Here is a 21,395-nt window from a genome sequence, read left to right as displayed (position 1 = left end):
TGTTTATAAACCATGGACGCGGGTGGCGCTGTGGGTTAAACCACAGAGCCTAGGGCTTGACAATCAGAAGGTCGGCGGTTCGAATCCCCACGACGAGGTGAGCTCCTGTTGCTCGGGCCCAGCTCCTGCCAACCTAGCAGTTCGAAAGCACGTCAAAGTGCAAGTAGATAAATAGGGAAGGTAAACGGCGTTTCCGTGCAAAGCTCTGGTTCGCCAGAAGCAGCTTTGTCATGCTGGCCACATGACCTGGAAGCTGTATGCCGGCTCCCTCGGCCTATAACGCGAGATGAGCGCTGCAACCCGAGTCGGTCACGACTGGACCTAATGGTCAGGGGTCCCTTTACCTTTACTGTATCTAGTGTAAACACTAAACATGGACTGGCTCTGATTTCCCCACTTTCCATTTGAGTATGTTTTAATTCTACAAGTTTGTGAATTGGGAATTCAGACAGAAAACCACTTCCAAAGAGGTGGTTATACCATGCAGTCATAAATTTTAAATCCATTGCCCTTTGAAGATGACACGCATGTCAACACTGCATCAGAAGAGGCCTGCCAGATCAGACCAAAGGTTTATGTTTTGTGAGCATAACAGAAAAACAGGAATGTTTACAAGCTGAAAAAGAAGCTGGAGCTGGCCTAACTTTTACCAAAAATTACAAGTATATTTAGTGTTTTCCCTTGGAACTGAAATTAGGAGGGTAGGGGTGGGCAGGTGTTTGAATTTTCAGGGGGTAGCAGTGAGAGGAAGATCACTTTGATCCACTCTCTGTGGCTCAAACCCAACATTCTGTTAGCAAAGGATTTAAAACAAAGCCAAGTTTCAGTTACATAAGTCTTGGTTTACTGCTCAGAATTTTACAAAGTGTTTTTGAACCCACCAACTGGCACAATATATTGGATCCCTAGCAATATTTTGGGAAGGTTTGCAAGAGAGCGTGCCTTGTTTCATTTAGACCATTGTCCGCCTGCTGCTGGCAACACCATGCAGCAAATTGGCGAAGCAGGGCTGTACACATATACCTGTCAATGTTCTTATTTGATACACACAAACCATTTTCTGAAGTTCAACCCAGAGTATACCCTGCAAGTAGGGCTGTGATGCTGGACACCCGTTTGCAGATCGCTGTTAACAGGTGTCACTTGTCAATATACACAAAAAGAAGCATCCAGTTCATTTGTCATCTTTGCCCTGGGTTTTCCTGTGGACCATCTCTCGGAAGCTTGCCAGAATCTTGTTCTCCCTCTTCCGCCTCTCCTCCTGGTTGAAAGATGCCAGGGCCCTCTTTTCATCTGCACTGTAGATCTGGTTCTCCTTCCGCAGGCGCACAGCTTCCATTCTCCGGTGCCTGCTGCCGCTCATCACGTAGCCAGACTTCTCAAATGACGCAATCTCTTCGCTGGTTAGACCAATCTCACCTCTCCTAGGGATGCGTTTCCCAGCTTTTACATACTCGGCCATGGCAGCACCTTCGCCGGGGAGCAAAGCATGTCCATAGTTCAATGGTCGATCCTCTTGAGAGGCATGGGTAATGGGAGCTTCTGGTCCTATGAGATCCACCCCATCTGCATTTCTTAATCTCTCAGTCCAGAGATCAGCCTCTTGCTGTTGGTCACTATCGGAATCTTCGCTGTTGCTGCTCAACTCCCTGCTTTTCTTACTCTTTCTTTTCTTAGACTTCTTTTTCCTATGCTTCTTTTTCTTCTTCTTGGCTTTCTTTCCCCCCTCCTCATGTGAAGCAGCCTTTCTCCTCCTCTTCTTTTTTTTCTTCCTCTCCTCTTCTGAGCTGGAACCAGAGGAGCTGCTCTTTTTAGATGCACCACCCTCGCCTTCTGCAGGGGTATGCTCATCAGAGTCCCAGTCAGGAACTTTGGGCGAGAACCCCCAAACTTCAGGTGCTCCAAGCTCACCTATTCTCTCTCTCTCGTTTAGTCGCCTCTGCCTCAGCGACTCTTCCTGCTCCTTGCCGTAGTGTTCGTGGCCTGGCCGGGGCCCGAAGGAGTGAGGGGGCCCGGGGCGCTGACGAAACCCGCCGCTGCTGTCGCGATTGAGGGACCGGGACCGGGACCGGGCGCGAGAACTCTTGCAGCGGCTGGACCTGGGCGGGGACGGGCTGGTTGAGCTGCCGCTCCGCTGCCGCCGCGAGGGCGGCGTCTCCGCTGGGCTCCGCGAGCGGGACATGGGCGCCATGGCCGTGGCGGAAGTGCCTCCGCTGCGTCGAGGGGCGGAAGCGGCGCCTCCGGCTTGCCGTTTGCACACCTTTATTAATGGAGAAGGAGCCTTTCCTCGGGAGGGTCGCCCCCCCTTTCGCCTTCTCTTCCCCCTAGTCCTCCATAAAAAAGAGAGGAATCCACCGAGGGGGCGAACAATCCATTGCAACACAGCTTGGCCCCACCCACAAATTAGTGTTTTTAATACATTTCTCACTAAAATTGTTTTTGGGGAGTTCCCTTTCATAAAGCCAGCCAGGCTGTCTCTGTTGCTAATTGCACCGTTCTGGGGAGGCCTAGCCCCTGTTTTCTTTCCGAATCCTTTGTAGCTGGAGCACATGACATGTCAATTTAGGCACCCTGTACCACACCCGCTTTCTAACAAGCATTTAATGTTTTTCACCTGGAACAAGACATATAACTTAAAATAAATGGGTTTCCCTCCCCTAACTTATCTTCCCACTCATGCCAGGATTTGACTGGTAATAACTCTGCCCCCCCCATGGGGAGTTGTGTTAGTTTGGTGCAGTAAACACAAAACACTGCAATAATAATGTAAACATCCTGACTGCCTTGATATTTGCTTCTGATCAATGAAGTTTCAGTTTCCCTAACTGAACAGGTAGCATGGGAGTTTCATTTGGCAGGATGCTGCAGTGGTGAGAGCGCTTTCAACAAGTACTGTTTCTTCTGTAGGTTGCACCCTTCTGGAGAACTTGAAATAATAATAATAATAATAATAATAATAATAATAATAATAATAATAATATTTATACCCCGCCCTCCCCAGTCAAAACCGGGCTCAGGGCGGCTAACACCAATAAAATTACAATAAGACATATAAAAAAGAAAACAAAATACAGATTAAAATACAATATTAAAATTTAAAATGCAGCCTCATTTTAAGTAGTCCATGAATCCAAACCAAGAGGGAGGAAAACACAGGGGTCAGACTGAATTCAACCCAAAGGCCAGGCGGAACTGCTCTGTCTTGCAGGCCCTGCGGAAAGATGACAAATCCCGCAGGGCCCTGATCTCATGTGAAAGAGCGTTCCACCAAGTTGGGGCCAATTCTGAAAAGGCCCTGGCTGATCTGTGCTTTATAAACTGCAGGTTTGACTACTGTTAAATACTCCCTCTGGTGCTTCCCTTGAAGACTTTTGGGAGGTTTTACCCAGTAGTGCAGGGGTTCCCAAAAGGTGGTGTTTGAGCAGCATTCATGTGGTCTGCAGTGCCATTGGGTATCTGGGTTTGAGGCCAAAGATGGGAGATGGCTCATCCATTGTAGTAAAAGATTCATGTTGCTTTTTAATTGTATATTCATTGCTTTTCTTACTTATGTTGTATTGTACAGTATTGTTTTACAGTTTGAATTTTATTTAATTCAAATTGCCATATAATAAAGGGCAATATATAAGAAATAAAAGAAGCAGTTAAAATACAATTAAAAATCATACAGCACAATACAATTACTCAAACAGGAGAAAAATAATTATGTGGTCTGCCAAGACTTTCAGCTATTTTCATATGGTCTGTGGGGGAAATGGTTTGGGAGGCACTGATCTTCTACCAAATGCAGCCATATCTTCCCTACTATGAGGAAGACAAAAGAACTTGGGGACCTCTTTCTTAAGCTACACAGTTGCTCTGAGAATGGGGAGCTTGAACTGAAAAGAGTTCAGGGAGGTATGGAGCCTAATACCAAGCTGCTACCCTCTCATCTGAGTCAACAGAATGGGTCTCCACTACAACCAGTGGATGCATCCATGTATACTTCCTCCGTGAAGCCTAGTGTATGATTCTGCCTCTCATTTTAACAACCCTGTGAAAGAGTGGGTGGCTCAAGATCAACAAGTATATTTCATGGCAAGTGGGAATTTGAACCCAGGTTTCCCTTCACCCACACTGGTTAACACGGTAGCCTGCCTGCAGCACAGAATCAGTAGAACAATGGTTGCTTTTACAGCAAATTTTTGAGGAATTGCAATACATGTGACCCCCCCCCCCCAATTACAAACCAGTTCCCTCCAAACGCATTGGACATTTATAGAACTGGGACCCATAAATCTGCCGCCTGCTGCAACTGTTGGATTAGTTTTGTTTCGGTTGTGTGTATATATATTATTATAATTGAAGATATAATTGCAAGATAACAAGAAAAAGCACCATCCACAACTCTTGTCAGTGTTGCCATCCTATTCATTCATTCACATTCCGCCCACTGTTGAAACAATCCTAACTGCGCCTGCGCAGCACAAGCGGTTCAGCATTTCTTTGCTCATGCGTACCAAACAGAACCGCCCAATCCCGCCCCTTGACAGTGTTGCGCACGCGCGGAATATTCATTCATCTCTTAATACAGCAAGCCCACATGCGCGCTCTCGAGCTCCGCGGTCGAACTACGCACGCGCAAAATGCACTTTTATTCTTTCTTCTCCGCCTTGAGAGCCGCATGCGCAGAACCCTCCTCACCCCGCCCCGCCTTTTCCCTCACATTCAGCAGCATTGATTTGCCTTTATCCCAGCGCAACATAGGGAAGAGCTGCGCATGCGTAATGTATCACCAGCCTCCCGTTTCTCTCCGCCTTGCTTCCCCCCCCTTTCCTCCAATCCCCACTTCGTTCTCTCACGGTCGCTTGCCGAAGAAGCTGCGCACGCGCAAAAACGTGCTCGCTTGCGCCTCCCTCTCTCCCTCCTGTCAATCTCGGGCCATCCCCGATTACGCGCGCGCGCGAGGGGAAGGAACGCGAGATCCTCGACAAGAGCCCTTTTTTGTCAAGGCGCGTGCACGCGCGCGACAGGGACAGACACCGGAGCGCGCGGCGTGAGCCAGGATGACTAGGTGCGCTCGCGCCTTTGCGCAGGCGCAGCTGCCCGCCCCGCCTCGCGCTGCCCGCCCTCTCCTGTGTGGTGTGTGTGCGCGAAGAGAGAAGATGGCGGCGGCGGGGCCAGCAGCGTGAGGCGTTGAGGGAGACGCTGAGCTCGCTGCTGCCGCCGCCTCCCCCGCCGAGTGGGGACGGGGGCGCCATGGCCGTCCACGGCGCGCAGGTAAACGCCTCAAGCCGAGCCCGGAGGCCGCCACCTTTTATTCCCTTTCCCTGCCTGAAGGGGTTTCCCCTCCGCGCTGTGGCCCGGCCAGGCCTCGCCTCCTCCTCGGGGCAGGAGCACGCTGCGTGTGTGCCTGGCTTGGCAAGGGCTGGGCCTACCCGGCCGATTTCTGCAGGCTCATCGCGTCGTGTGTGTGTGTCATGGCGAGCGAGCGGCTTGTGGCGGGAGGGCTTTCTCCCCGCTAAGCCACGGGGCGCCTCTCTCTCCTCTCTGTACATGATGAAAAGGAGGGGCTGGTGGTGGGGGGGCGCGCGCGTGCTCGCGGAGGAGGACAGCCAGGCGAGGGGTTTAAAGGCAGCCATCCCATTGCACACTTTTCTTGGAATTAAGCAGGAAGGAAGAAATCTCGGGTGGGTGGGTGGGGTTGGGGAGAGAAAAAATATTGGGTATGCGGGATTTTATACCCCCTCCCGAGTTTCAAGCACACATGGGTAGGGGGTTTCATCGATACATTAGTAAGGATGAATTTCCTTGAGCGGGTTTATTCGGAGAACAAAACCCATTGGTAGGACTTCACATTTTGTTTTGTTTTACTCGCAGTTTAAAGCGGGAGGAGGGGTTGTGTTGTTGCAGCTTTGCAGCTTGATTCTCTGAGCAGGTTAGGGAAACCGGCCAATATTCAGTCATGAGACTTTGCTCCTGGGTAAGAGTGCGCTCTTAGGAAACCTAACAGCGTGCTTTGAGGGAGTAAGTCTCCCTAGGTTCGGCCATAGGGTGTTATAGGTAAAGGGATATAGGTTTACAGTGGAACCTCGGTTTATGAACACCTCGGTTTATGAATTTTCGGTTTATGAACGCCGCGTACCCATCTGGAACGGATTAATCCACTTTCCATTACTTTCAATGGGAAAGTTCGCTTCAGTTTATGAACGCTTCAGTTTATGAACAGACTTCCGGAACCAATTACACCCATGCTTCAGTTTATGAACGCTTCAGTTTAAGTACTCCATGGACCCATCTGGAACGGATTAATCCACTTTCCATTACGTTCAATGGGAAAGTTCACTTCAGTTTATGAACGCTTACTCCGCGGACCGCCTGGAACGGATTAATTCACTTTCCATTACTTTCAATGGGAAAGTTCGCTTCAGTTTATGAACGCTTCAGTTTATGAACAGACTTCCGGAACCAATTGTGTTCATAAACCGAGGTACCACTGTACTCAAGAGTATAAGCCTCATAGATTGCATAGGATTGTTGCAGCTTTTCAGCCAGGCACCCTTTACTTTTGTTGTTGTTGTTGTTGTTGTTCAGGAGTGAGTTTCCCTGGGTTCAGGTATAGAATTTTACTGCTAATGTTGTTGGACTATAACTCCCATCTCCCTGATAACGCCATGCTAGCTGGGGCTGATTCCAGCTTGATCCCTGAGCAGGCTTATTATTATTAGGAAGTGAATTATACTACATTCATAATAGGACTTTGGTCCTAGATAAGTGTGCATAGGGTTGTAACCTCAGTCTTTATACATTTTTAAGTGGGTGGGTAGATTAACTTTGGGGGTAGAAATGAAATTTTGCCAGTGATGGAGGCAACAAATATGGAAGGTAGGGAAATACCGAAAGTAGGAACTGCTTTTTGTAGAGGAGGGGAGGGAATTGGAAAAAAGTGCCCACGGTTGCTCTGTGCTGAGCGAGTACATTTCAAATGGACTTGCATCCATTCATTCACTCTTTAGTTCTCACATGCTTAACTTGGAAGTTTTATTCCTTGCTCACGATTATAGACTGCCAGACATGCATGAGAGTTAAAAGTATTGAACAGGTACTAATTGCCAGTAGTTTTATACTTGTTTGTTGCACTCTGGTAGTAGGTGAATACACGGGGTATACATAGGACACACAAATAACTGGGAAGATTTCTTTTGCTCATAGAACTTGCATCTAAAGGTCATATAATTGAAATAACTCATGTTGAGGCAGGATTCTCTACCTTCAGGCCTTCCTGAAAACATTACAAGACTGCAAAACAGTCTACAATCAGCCTCACTAAAGTAAGGTGGAGGATCTGGGCACACTATGCTAGGACACTGAAGGACAAGGACATTGTTTTAGTAAAATGAATTTGTATGACTTGCACAAAGCAGCTATGTCACTGACTATGGATGAAGGTGACTCACACCCTAGAGTACCCAGTAGTCTGACCTATATTAAAAAAACAAAACACCATCTTAATATGATGGAGCATGTTGACCCCTGGGATTTCAAAGAAACAAGATTATCTCTTCAAGAGAGAGAAAATGTTACTTAAATGCCAGTATAACTTGTTTTGTATCAAATTTCTAGATTTGGGATTCATCTGATGTCTTGGTTTGCAGAATGAGTAATACAAATCCCTTCCTATTCCCAAGTTATTTTCTAGGAGATCTTTGTTTTGGGTAAGGCAGTGGCAAATACTAAGTGCTGTTTTCACAGAGAAAATTGGAGGGGTATTAATATTGAAATATCCTGAGAACTTGGGGTACAATTGCAATGAATCTTTGTCTAGCCAGTTAGAAAATATAACTTGATACTTCAGGAAAAAAGAGATTGGATATGAGTCTTAGAACTGAGACACATGGTGGTATCTTCTACATCATAATCTGAATTCTGCTATGTATGATGCCTAGTTGTTTTGATCTGGAACTGTTACTACTTTGCTGTTTGGATCTAATTCTTGATTTGGCTGTTTAATAAATTTGTAGAGGTTCTTTGGTCAGTGCCTTGGGAAATATAGAAAATGACAAGCAAAACATGAGTGTAGGCATTTTGTGGTTGTATGTTACTGTTCTACTTGGTTTTCCCCTAGCTCAGGGGTCAGCAAACATTTTCAGCAGGGGGCTGGTCCACTGTCCCTCAGACCTTGTGGGGGGCTGGACTATATTTTGAAAAAAATTATGAACGAATTCCTATGCCCCACAAATAACCCAGAGATGCATTTTAAATAAACGGACACATTCTACTCATGTAAAATCATGCTGATTCCTGGACTGTCTGTGGGCCGGATTTAGAAAGCAATTGGGCCACTTCTGGCCCCTGGGCCTTAGTTTGGGGACCCCTGCCCTAGCTTTTTGTTCTCATCAAAGACTTGTGAAATAAAGTGTTGTTCTCCAATTGTACTGTTAGGCTACTGATGCCCAGAATGTTTCAGTTCAGCCAGATCTCCAACTTGCTGCCTTCCATATGTTTTGAATTACAGCTTCCATCATCCCCAACCAGCATGGCCATATTGGCTGAGGCAGATGGGAATTGGACTCCAAAACATTTGGAGGGCTTCAGTTCGGGAAGTCTGTCTTTGGTAGTGTGTCCCTGTCTGATGTGGGATATATATACAGGTTTAGTATAAGTTTTATACCCACTAGTTATTACTGTGTTTCTTTAGTATTACCTGTATGGTTGATCTTATTATTGGCCTCTCTAAACATATCTTTAATTTGTATACTTGGATGATCAGTTTGCAATTAAGTTTCCTTTTCAGTGATGTAATTGGGGGACTAGCAGTTGCTGCTAGGTGAACACAAATGACACCTATAGTCTGTATACAGTGGTACCTCCACTTACAAATAACTCTACTTACAAATTTTTCTACTTACAAATGGAGCTCCGTCCGCCATCTTGGATGCTGTTTAGATAGGATTTTTTCTACTTACAAATTTTTAGATGGGGTTGCTTCGACTTATGAAGTTTTTCTCCCAATGCATTCCTATGGGATTCGACTTACAAATTTTTTCGACTTACAAATGTGTGTTCAGAACGCATTAAATTCGTAAGTAGAGGTACCACTGTACATTCTTTCTGGCTAGTCTTTTGGGCATGGCTTAATTTATACAGTGAAGGGCCATAGTTCAGTGGTAGAGCATCTGCTTTGTATGCAGAAGGTCCTAAGATCAAACCCTGGTCTTTCCAGGGAAAATACTCTGTCTGAAATGTTGGAAAGCTGCTGTCAGTAACTGTTGACAGTATGTGCTAGATGGACCATGGGTTAAACCAAAGGTTAGTTCTACTCAGAGTGGACCCATTGAATTTAATGGGCCTAAGTTAATCATGTCCATTAATTTCAAATATTTTACTCTTGGTTGGGTAGAACTAATATTGGAAACAACCTCAGTGGTATAAAGTAGCTTACTATGTTCCTGTAGGAAGTTGCTTTATAGAGCAGTCCAAACTGCATATCTGCCATGCTGTAGTGTAGAGGGATTTGGATGCGCTTCAGCCTGGTGAGTAACACGAAAGTGCTTCCGCCCAAGGGATAGACAGACAGAAGTTAGAGCAAACACCAAAATGGCCTAATCTGGCCTCCTTGCTGCACCAGTCTGAGAGCTGGTGTAACAGAGTCATTTTTCTTCTACCCTGGATGGCATGAAAGGCAGGGTTTTGGATGTGGCTGTGGCCGTAGCTGCAGTGTTCCATTAAGTACCACTGCTGTGCGGCAGAAATTCTAGCTCAATATTGCCTGCACAGACTGGCAGTGGCCCTATTGATTGGGAATCCTTCTCAGGCTATCCAGATGATGCCAGATTCAACCTGGGACCTTCTGCATTCAAAACAGCTGCTCTACCACTGAAGTGTGTAGATACACACTGTCCATATAGAGTCCATGTAACATTTAAGTGAAAGTAAAGAGTGTGGGCCATGGTTGGTGTGGCTATACCAGTATTTACCCTGTCAACGGTTTGTTTGTTTGTTTTTAAAAGGCAGTACCCTTCAACCCTCCCCCTAGTATTGGTGTAGATCTGGCTGTGTGTGTCCCATAGACGGTTGCTTGATTTTCTAATCGTGGTTAAGAGCCCCAGAGCTCTTGCAGGCATGTGTGGTCTCTCTTGCATAGGAATTTGCCCTTTTCTTTTCGCTTTGGTGCTAGCTATGGTTGGTGTTATGAAAGCAAAATTTGGATATTGTGCAGCATTCTGCCTGTACTGATTGATAGTGGGAAAGGTTTATAGAGATGGTAGTAAACCTTTCAAAATACATGAAGAATGAGAGAAACATGCCTTAAAGTATTCTTATTTAAAGGTGTTTTTTTTGCGAAACAGGATTTTCTGAACACCTAAAAAGAAGTTGCATTTGCATTTCTAGCATTTTATATAGATTAAAATGTGGTCATTGGATTCAAAATTATTTTAGTAATAAGCAATTGGACTTATTTAATGCCAGAGAAGCCTCATGGACATGATTCTTTGCAGTTTGTATCTGGTGCAGTGGCTAGAGTGATTGTCCTGAAAGGTAGGATAGAAATCTTTTAATAAATAGCGTGTTAGATTTGATTAGAAGAAGCCAAGGTTCACATAAATGAACAGCTGCAAAGCTTAGTAGATGGCCTTAGACAAGATACAATCTCTCAGCCTAATCCACTTCTCAGGGTTGTTGAGCATTGTGTGCAGTAACGTTTCTTGTTTGTCATAGATTTGTTCCTGGTTATAAGAAGTCATTTAGGAGAAGCTGGTGACATGTTTGCATGTGGGTGTAATGGTGTCCCAACTGACTCATGAACACGCTGCTCTTTGCTACTTCAAGGACTGACCAATTAGTAATAGTTATCACTTATATTGGTTTTTGCAAGTTTAAAAGCATTATCTCAGTACTTGGTAAAATGAAGCAGCTTCTAGTTTGTGTACATGGATGAATAGCAGCAGCAGTCTAATACAGGCATCCCCCCACTTAATGTGCAATCAACTCGTGTGCGACCATGTATTCATGTGGCACTGGGAAATAAAAACTTCAAATAAATAATTCAATTCAAACCTGAAATGGAGGGAGAGAGCTGGAAAGTTTTTGTGGCTCATGAGGAGACCCTCCCCAGAGCCTGAAGAGCTCGCTGGTGAGCCAAAAGTCCAGAAAGAAAGCTTTAAAAAGCTATTAAAAGAAAAGGAGTCCAAGGGTTCCGAAATGGTGTGCAGGAGCTCTCACTGCTTTCAGGTTATCCTGGTCAACAGCTGTTGGGCAGGAAGCTGTATTGCAGCAGGCTCTCTACTTAGGCAAATTTCACTTATGCGTGTGGTGCCCAGAAGACAACCCTCTCATAAGTGGTGAGTCGCCTGTATTTGGAACTAAAGACACCATTTGGCAATGATAGCAGTGGCGCAATAGACTGTACAGTAGTGTAGTAACAGGCAAGTGGTAAAAGTCAGTTTCTGACAACGGTTCTGTAAACTAGACCAGTATTACTACTATTCCCTGTATAGCAGATGGGGGTGGAATTGAATTTGAGGGCTAGTGGTTTGCCAAAGACTTCTTAGCAAATTTTCATTAGAGATGATATTTATGTAAGTTATAGACTGCGGGGGTAGCCAACATGGTGCTTTCTAGATGTTGGAGAGTGTCTGATCAGCTCACTGGCCAGCATAGCTAGTATACAGGGATGGATGGCCATTGTAGTCTAGCAACATCTAGATGGCACCACATCGATTATTCTTGTTATACATTTCTTAAGTTGTCCAGGTGCAGGTCCTGCAACCATGTTGAAATTATAAAATGATAGTTGCTGTAAATTGATTTCCACCTATAACCTGTCAGCTTTTCACTTGCAACATCTGTTTAAATACTGTGTTAGGTTAGATTGATCCCACTGAAGTAAGTAGCAAATGTTCTTTTAATTGTTTGATCTCAGGCTTGGCTAACTTCAGTTTGTTAGTTTAGAGTCTTTGATTTCAGTGCGGATTTTTCTGCTTAAAATTTCCTTAACAGGCTCATTCTCAAACTACTAGATGTACACCTTAACCTTTCTTGCTTGAATAACTTTGATAGAATAGATCTCATTTATCTTACTATAGCTTCTCTCTGATAATCATTCAGGATTTTTGTTTCTTCATACTTATTAGGCAAATACGCTGTCTGTTAATTCCCTTGTTAAAGGGTCTTGTTCCACTGTGATTAGGTTAGTCATTGTATAGCACAGATATGTGGGTTTTTAAGGTGGTACAGTAATACAATTACTTTTAAAAAGAAGCAAAATATTAACACGAGCATTTCTGCAACCAGATGAAAACACTCATCATTTGTTAGAATATGCTGTTCTGTATATAGTAATATTTCTATATATTAAGGCTAGGGGGCATTAAGTAGACACTGCCAGGAAGGCCACTGATTTTCTTGGAGTTTAGACCAGTATTCCTGAAAACCCTTTAGAGCAGGGGTGTCAAACTCAAATTCATCGGGGGCCGCATCAGCAGTTTGGTCACCCTCAAAGGGCCGGTTGTATCTGTAGGACTATGTGTTCACTCTTTATTATCATAAATTATTGTCACTGCATTCAATTATTACTGTTTTTTGTAATAATGTAAGTAATAACTAGCTCTGAAAGCGGAAACATAGAATAATGGCAAGTAGATATTCAAATGTACAATTATTGTACAATTTATTGAAAAATGATTTTTGATAACTGCACTGGGTGGTGGAGGCTCGCTAGGGTTTCATGCAGGACCTTTGCAGAGCTACTTTGCAGAGGGGAGGGGAGGGGAGGGGAGGGAGGAAGGAAGGAAGGAAGGAAGGAAGGAAGGAAGGAAGGAAGAAAGAAAAGAGGGAGTGGGAGGGAGAGAGGAAGGAAGGAAAGAGGGGAGAGAAAGAAGAGTAGGAAATAAGGAAGGGAATAAAGAAGAAAAGAAAAAGAAAGAGGGAGAAAGAAGGAAGGGAGGGAAAGAAAGAATAATAATGAGGGAGAGAAAGAAAGATGGGAAGGAAGGAAGGAAGAAAGAAAGAAAGGAGGGAGCAGGAGGGAGAGAGGAAGGAAAGAGGTGAGAGAAAGAAGAGTAGGAAAGAAGGAATAAAGAAGGAAAGAAAAAGTAAGAGGGAGAGAAGACAGAGATAAAGAAGGAAGGAAGGAGAGGGAAAGAAAGAATAAGAACGAGAGAGAGGAAGAAAGAAAGGGAAGGAGGGGTCACCGCCTTGATTGTGGGCCACATGACGAGGGCCACATGACGAGGTCTGGCGGGCCGGATTTGGCCCCCGGGCCTTGTGTTTGACACCCGTGCTTTAGAGTGTTTAGAAACTTGGTGAGGGAGACAGTTCCAGCCACTCAAGCATTTTTGCAGTAGCATACATATGACAGAAAATGACAGGAGAGCAGTGACTGTCAGAAATCTACATATAAATTTATTTCAGAGTTCAGTATGCGAAAGCAAAGCAGTTAAATCCTAACATTTGGATTTAGGATAACATATACCTACCTAGCAGTTCGAAAGCATGTCAAAATGCAAGTAGATAAATAGGAACCGCTATAGCGGGAAGGTAAACGGTGTTTCCATGTGCTGCTCTGGTTTGCCAGAAGCGGCTTTGTCATGCTGGCCATATGACCTGGAAGTTATACGCCGGCTCCCTCGGCCAATAATGCGAGATGAGCCAATAATGCGAGATGAGCGCGCAACCCCAGAGTCGGTCACGACTGGACCTAATGGTCAGGGGTCCCTTTACCTTTTATACCTACATAGCAAATAAGTTTGCAAAAGTGGAAAGGCAGGATACACCTCTAATAAATAAGCTACCTGCTCAAAACATTTTGGCAAGTCATATAAACAACCATTATTTTATAAAATGTAGTCTTAGAGTTGACAAAAAATTATGTCCTCGCTGTTACTCAGTGTAGATGTGTTTTCAATCCTTGTGCATTCTGATTGTAAATGGGTACTTGGAAATATGTACCTCTAGTTTCAGTGAAACTTAACTCCCACATAGTTGTGTTAGGATTACAGCCGAAGTTGAAAGGCCATAGTATGCCCTCAAGTATACCTTTACCTGTAGCATCTGTCCAGAAGCCTTGACTTCTGAGTACTAGCCTGAGACATTGCACATCAAGTCTTGTTATGGAAAATGGCTAGGCAACAACAAAACAACAACAACACCCCAGCTTGACTTTATCTTCTTGTTTCTAGCAGTTATTTGGTTGCAGTAGCTTTCAGGGGCTAAATAACTTGACGTTGAAATACTGTACTGTTGCTAACTTTATTGGAGTAGTGGGCTTGCAGCAGAATGAAATAACAGGCTGGACTTGAGCACTTCAGAGTATATGGGGAGATGCAGTTTTGGAATACTCCCCTATGAGCATCCTGCAGATGGAAAACTAGAACTTTAGCGGGAAGATACAAACCTCTTTGCTGCTGTGGTGGTTTCCTGTTTTCTGGGAATTTAATAAGGAAGATTTCAGTAATGTGATTCTGTATCTGCAGCCTTTAGTGGTGCAGCCCATTCTACCACCATATTCTTTTGCATATACAGACCAGCCCTAAGATTCTGCTGCCATGATTCTAGAACAGTTTGAATATCTCTGCCTCATCACCTTCATTTTACACTGAAGGTGGTGTTTTAGTTTGAAAGGCAAGCATGCCATTGCTCTGGGTTTATTATAGTAACATAGCTGTCAAAAGTTTCATAGATCTTTCCACCAAGGAAACTTCTGTACTGTGATATCCCATGTTTCATTATATGCAAAATACATTGGATATGCAGTATTTTGTTGTGTTTTGTTTAAAACATGCTTTCTACTTGGAATTACGTTTAGATGGGCAGTATTGTACAAATAGTGGTAGCCTTGAAAGCTGTTGTGAAATTACTGGAATGACATAAGAGAAGAGAAATTTCTACCTGTTTTGTTCTGTGCAAATCAATTGGGTAGAATAATTTTAGTGCTCTTCAGCATTATAGATGTAAAATTTCTGGGAATTTTGAATCCTCACTGGAGGATGCAATTTTTTACCCTGAGGGATTTGGGGAGAAAGGGATTTTCTTTTTTAATGGAAGGAAAATCATTTCAAAAGCTTTCTTTACCTAGGAGAATAGTTACAAAAGTTGAACCTCAAATATAAATTCCAGGTAAGGGGTACTTTGTGACCAGGAATTGTTAATATGAAATGAGAGTGTGGAAAATTGGGTGAAGGAATTAATGTATATGCAGCTAAGCAAGATGTAAAAAAAAAACTGTCATGGAATGCTGGGTGGGAAGTCAGACAGAACTATTGTGTAAAAATGGGAAAGAAGTGTAATGTTAAACTCAAAAACAAAAATCTTAGAAGCTTACTTTCTTATCAAAAGTGACTTTGTTACTTTAAGAACATAAAATGCATAATGTATAACTTGTTTTAGCATTCATCTCATATATTAAAAATACAATTTATTCTGACAAGCTGCTGAACTGTAAGGAGTCTAGCTTCTCTTATGTTGTTGCAAGTTTATGAAGATCAGGAAAAACCCCAATAAAGATGAGCCATCAACATAATAATTAAACAAACTATTATTTACTCTTAAAATTATTGTGTCTCTTCCAGTCCTGCACAGTGTCAAGCAGACATAAAGCACTAATTTGTTTATTAAAAGAGCCAAGAAAAAGGGTAGAGGAAACAAAATTCACTACAGTGGTACCTCTGGTTATGAACTTAATTCGTTCTGGAGGGCTGTTCTTAACCTGAAACTGTTCTTAACCTGAAGCACCACTTTAGCCAATGGGGCCTCCTGATGCCACTGCGCTGCCGGAGCATCATTTCTGTTCTCATCCTGAAGCAAGTTCTTAACCTGAGGTACTATTTCTGGGTTAGCAGAGTTTGTAACCTGAAGTGTTTGTAACCTGAAGCATTTGTAACCCGAGGTACCACTGTAAATGAAATGTATTCAGTTGCTTTCTCTTCATATTTAACATGGACTTCTAGAAATTGAAAGTTTACCCAGATGGAAACACATGTTTACTCTTTCCCGTGTCAGTTTATTTCTTAATTTGGTATATTTCCAAACATAGACCAGTTTCTTTCACATGCTTCAGAATATGGAGGAATCTGAAGTAGGTAAGAAGCAAGAGCTGGAGGCTTTGTTGTGCAAAGGCTTTGCCACCATGTTGCAAGAGAGATATGTTTGGCAGGATCCCAGACTACATTTCTTAGCCGAATACCTGACGTTTTGTACTCTGCAATATTTGAAAGTACCTTTCCAGCATCAATTCCTAAGTGTGCTGCTTGTTTTGTAATCCATTCAAATGCGGAAGTAGTAATACCATCATAGGATTGATTTATTATTATTATTATTATTTCAATTTCTATACTGCTTAATACTGTATATTTTAAAAATATCTCTAAGCAGTGTACGGGAAACTGAAACAACAACAGAGAACTTTAACAAAATATTGCAAAACTACACAGTTACATATAAAAATGATACATTGATTCACCCAGGGTCAAACAAACTCAGCTCACCCACAAAAGTTTCACAATGAGAAAAGTTCTTGGAAACAGCGGACATCACCCTAGTCTTTCTTTCTAGACTTGCTTTTTATGGGCAGGCTCAAGGTGGATGGCACTTCCTCAAGCTGTGCACAGCTGTGTTCCATTCAGCTGCACTCTCCACACCCAGTTCCTGGTACAGGGGGTCCAAAGGATGGGTAGAGGGGCCCCCTTCACTCACAACTCTTCCTTCACCCTCTGTCCTCTCCTCTTCTAGCATCTTTACTGTCCCATAGCAGGACATGCTTTTTATGGACAGACACCAAGGGTGGTACTTCCTCAGGCTTCCTACAGCTGTGCCGCCTCCTCCTCCTCCTCCTCCTCCTCCTCCTCCTCCTCCTCCTCCTCCATCTTTTTAGATACTGACTGGCTGCTGTTACATATGCATGCATCACACCCAAGATGGTCTCCAAAGTCACTTGCATTTCTCCTTGAATCTTAGGTCCAACGTATTTGCAGCAGCATGAATTGGATGGCAACAAAATTATGTTGTTCTGTACTTCCAGTCCTTTGAGGCTTAGTGACAAGGAAAAAATAGACCCACTTTGGCTTGCCCCCCCCAAAGCTCCTGTAAAAAAAGCTCAACAACTTCAGGTCCGCTCCCCCCCATTGGCAGATCACTGCCAGCCCCCCCCCCCCAGTAGATCGCAGTCTCTTGGGAGTTGGATGTCCCTGCTTTAGAAGAAAGCCTTCATACTTAAGTTGATTCTCATTCTTCTCTGAATCTTTGTGTCTGCCATATTGCAAGAACTCTTCCACATGAACATAATAATATAGACAACCTAAACACTTCAGTTTCAGTTTACTGCCATAAACATTCTACATGCTGTTGTCTGCTTTGTACAGGTCTGTTTGTAGTAGAACTTGCTGGCCTTGAGCCACTGGATTATAGTCATTTGTCAGTTTAATGCTGCTTCAGCAAAGTAGATATTGAGTTTGAAAGAACTGCGTTGCTAGAGCTGCAGTTTTTTTCTGTTCAGTTGAAATGCTTTATATATAACCATTTAACATACCACTCAGGATTAAGGAACTTTGTGTGGAACAATGGTGCTTCATGGCAGGAGAGCTTCTAGCAGTTCTAAAGCATGTTTATAATTGAGACTAGAAATTCCTGCTTTTCCTCTGCATTATTCACGTTCTTCAAAATAAGCAGCTTGTGAAAAGTATATACTGTGCAGTGGTAGTGAACTTTAGTGTACAGTGTCCAGTAGTAAATGTGCATATTGCTTTGGCTCTGTGGAAGCTTCCAAGGAAGGCTTCTTTGTGACTGCAGTTCTCTCTTTGGGAAAGATGGGACTAATATATAGAAACATTTTTCTGAAGTGACTTCTCTGTCATAGGGTTACTGTCTGTTTTGTACATTGCACATATTAAATTGTGGGGCATTTTTGCCAAGGTGAAGTCAGAAAGGCTCTTGCAAGTGCACATCAGGGACTGTTAGTTCACTGGTGAGACGATAAGAAGCTTATTAGGTCACTCAGTATCTGATTAAGTTGAAGGTGGCCTGTGTTTGAACAAGAGTTGAGTGTTGTATTGGAAAAGTTAACATGGCCAGCAATATTGAGAATTCTTCAGATGCCAAACTAGATAGTTTGTCATGCAGTACCACATGTAGAGGTGTTTTTTTTGAAAATAAGTGCAGGAATGTCATGGACACAACCCACTGGGATTTGCCTTCACACTGTAACATTTTGTTACATCACACTGCTGTTTTAAATTTGCTAATTTGACTTGACACTTTTTTAAAGCTAATTATTTGGTAGAAAGCTTTTATTATGCCGCAGAAACCACTAATCTCTCAACCCTTCCCCTCAGTAATTGTCAGATAGGTAAAATGTGTTTTTGACTTGTTGTTCTGGTAGTAGCTGCCACAAACCCTCCTCATCAACCTTGAGAGTTCCCTAGCAGGATCTGCAGGTTTTGGAATGCAGATGCTATCTGGGTATGGAGTAGAGTTTCATCGGACAAGTAGACTACTCCCTGCTTTTCCCCCCACCCTCAAATCATCCTGATTTGTTTGTCACACTGAGACAGTAGACACAGCTTTTGAGACTATTGCATTATACATGTGTTCTGTTTGTGATTGGAACAGCTACTTTCACACCCTAGATTGGATGGTGATGTAGTAGTCGGGGTGGTAATCCCAGAGTGTCTGTCTCTGTTTGTATATGACTGACTTAAGTGTCAAATTAAACTTTTCATAATAACTTTTAGGCTTGGAAATGTAAATAGTTTAAAAACGTCTTCAGGTGTTCATGCTATCATAGTTTCTCTAGAATTAGACCAAAATACATAGGTGCATGTCGGAGTGAGAAGGGCTAGTCTGGCTACTGCCTAGCTTCTAATGTTAATCTAAGCATTCTAGGTTCTGAACAAGAAGACTGGGCTTCTGGAGAGAGAAATTGGCTGGATATGCATATGTACTTGAATACAGAGGTGGTAAATTAGACTGCAGGTGGAAAATAATGTTGCTGAATATTTCCTCATGTAAAAAGAAAAGAAAAGAAAGGAAAGAAAAGAAACTTCATACTAAATGGAAAACTAGCATGTTGGGAGAAAAGGCTCCAGTCCAGTGCTGTGCTAATTTTGCTGCTTGTAGAAAAGTAAGTGGTCACTACTAATTGATACCCACTAGCATTCTGAAGGGTTTCAGTCAGTTTTTCTACTTCAGTAGTCTACCACTGAATGGTCTCATTCAGAATAGGGCATTATTGAAGGTGGTGAAATGAGAAGTGTTTAGTGTTTAGTTGGGACTGTTGGTGCCAGGGGAAGGTTGTGATGATATACAAGGTAAGCTTGGCTAGTGTATGAAATTGCTGCACTAACTTTAGATTAGCTGTGGTTGGTTGGTGTATCCTTTGTCTCACAGCATATTTTCATGGCACCCACTATCATCTCTGAATGAGGTGAAGCACTTGACTGTTGGGGCATCCAGCAAAAAATTAACTCACTGGAGTGGGTGTATTTTAGTTTGTGGTGTGGTCACAGTGCTTTGGTCCTGAATAGACAAGTGATTTGCCAGCAGCAGCACCAAGGGGGCAACAACCAAAGCAATATTCAGGGCCAGTCCAAGTTCAGGGTCCACACTTAGCAGAGTTCACAACAAGGTTTAGATGAGAGGGAAGGTCAGAGCACTTCAAGGTCTGGTTTGACACAGGGCACAGAACTGCTACATAGAATGTATCTAGTACCTTCTCTCCAGAGGTTTCCTTGATAGGAAAATCTTACGCTCAAGGAGCTATTACTCCTGAGGAGTCCTTGCCTGCAATCAGACACTTTTCCAGATGGACTAGGCTTCCACCTGGCATTTAAGGCACCACCTTTCCCTTGGTCTTCAGACTGTTCAGTCTCAGCTTCATCTCAGGGTCCTGGCTTTTTGTCACTGGGTGCAGACTGACCTGGGGCCTGGTGTAAGAACAAGGCCTTCTGGGTCTCCTCTGATGAGGGTACATAACACATCTGTTGAGTTGGCTTTGCATCTCTATTTTGCATCTCTTTTTGAGAAGTTCATGGATGCACTTGTCACAGACCTGAGATGATAATGCTTCATTTGACACACTTTCTTGGTGACTGTAATATATCAAGCACTTCACATATTGATTTAAGCCTCTGCGAGAAAAATGTGGTGGGAACAAGTTTTATTTGTGTAACAGCATTTTAAGCTGCATGACTGCATTTCATGCTTCGCATGACTTCATCTAATATGTTTCTAACAAGTTATCATTCAGTACGTTTTTGTGCAAGCAGCTATTTTTACTTTGGTGTGAAATTGTGTCTGTTGAATTGTTGCATTTGAAATGAGTGTTACTCCTTGATTAGTATTGAGAAATCCACTGAAATATGAGAAAGGATTCCAGTATGTTTCAGTTGTGGCTTACTTTGAGGTGTAACATAGTTGATATCAAGCAGCTGCTTAGATGGTACTTAACAGATTAACAAAACTTTAACCAACTTCCAAAAGCAGTTTTCACTTCAGGGCTATAGCTAAAGCAGAATCAGTATTAGAGGCTGCAGCATCATTGCCATTAAAATTCTCATGTTTAGTTTTTGAGCTTTTAAAATCATAAGAGCAGTATCCATTGGAATATTTCCAGTAGCAGAAAGATTTTTGTTTACACAACAAAATGTCCCCTTCCCCTCCATGCCCCCCCATTTGCTCCAGAGAGTTGGGGGAATCCCCAACATAGTTTTTTTGGGGGGGAAGCATGATAATAAGTTACGTTGTTCAGCTAAAAGTCCTTTGTAGTAACTAAACTATTTTGTTGGATACTGCCCAAAGCTCCCAGTATACATTGTTGTTTCCATGACCCTTCATATATGTTCACACCATTAGGGGCATATCTCCATCTGCTTGTTAGAAACTCCATTTGTAAAATTGCTTGAAAGGAATCCCCAGACCAGTGGCGGAGCTTCATGCTCCGGGGGCGGGGCTGGCGCCCGTTCTGGGGGTGGGGCGCACCTCCCGGAGGGGTGGTGCATGCGTTCCAGGGCTGTGGCGCGCCTCCTGGGGGCACGGCACGCGTTCCGGGGGTGGGGCACACCTCCTGGAGGGCCGTGGCACGCGTTCCGGGGGCGTGGCACGTGTTTTGGGGCGGGACGGGCACCCACAATGACGCCCCTTGGAGCCCGCTGCTCGGGGCGCCCGCCCCCACCGCCCCTATCTTCCTACGCCCCTGCCCCAGACTGCAGTTTTTCTCCACTGATTGAAAAAGTGAAGATGCTTGAACGCCAGGATGGCACCTGACATCTTTATCATCTGGAGGTGCATGCCTAGGGTTCCTTGGGTTTGGACTGTTTTTCACATGATAATACCCCATCCTGTATAATTCTGTCAGTTATATTTTATTTACAAAATCAGAATGAATTTCAGGAACCGAATGCTTTTTCTGTGCAGGACCAGTCATT

At 43.5% G+C, this 21,395-nt stretch overlaps 2 protein-coding genes and 1 long non-coding RNA gene across 5 annotated transcripts in view; 1 reads left to right on the top strand and 2 right to left on the bottom strand.

Moving 5' to 3' along the window:
- Positions 1–201: 201 nt before the first annotated feature.
- Positions 202–2,343, bottom strand: LOC118087213 (NF-kappa-B-activating protein-like). The gene has a single exon (XM_035119656.2). The coding sequence runs from the start codon at positions 2,189–2,191 to the stop codon at positions 1,175–1,177; it is 1,017 nt and encodes a 338-aa protein (XP_034975547.2). The 5' UTR covers positions 2,192–2,343; the 3' UTR covers positions 202–1,174.
- Positions 2,344–5,049: 2,706 nt separating this feature from the next.
- USP10 (ubiquitin specific peptidase 10) overlaps positions 5,050–21,395 on the top strand; it is a 42,650-nt gene continuing 26,304 nt past the window's right edge. For 2 of the 3 annotated variants that reach the window (XM_035118146.2, XM_035118145.2), the window contains exon 1: positions 5,100–5,259. In XM_035118146.2, coding sequence (XP_034974037.1) covers positions 5,239–5,259 — 21 coding nt within the window. In that variant the 5' untranslated portion in view covers positions 5,100–5,238. Of the gene's footprint in view, positions 5,260–21,395 lie in introns of all 3 variants that reach the window. The other variant, XM_035118143.2, reaches the window with a different exon arrangement.
- Positions 13,328–13,773, bottom strand: LOC132592334 (uncharacterized). The gene is made up of 2 exons (XR_009557794.1): positions 13,715–13,773; positions 13,328–13,457 (listed from the first exon to the last, which is right to left on the bottom strand). It is a non-coding gene; the product is annotated as an uncharacterized LOC132592334 (long non-coding RNA).

Source organism: Zootoca vivipara, chromosome 6 (assembly GCF_963506605.1).
Source record: "Zootoca vivipara chromosome 6, rZooViv1.1, whole genome shotgun sequence".
NCBI lineage: Eukaryota > Metazoa > Chordata > Lepidosauria > Squamata > Lacertidae > Zootoca > Zootoca vivipara.
The sequence above is the reverse complement of the archived record's forward strand: the minus strand, read 5'-3'. Positions and strand labels throughout refer to the sequence as shown.

Excerpts from the sequence above, each read along its gene's own strand:
- LOC118087213 (XM_035119656.2), bottom strand. The coding sequence starts at position 2,191 with ATGGCGCCCATGTCCCGCTCGCGGAGCCCAGCGGAGACGCCGCCCTCG.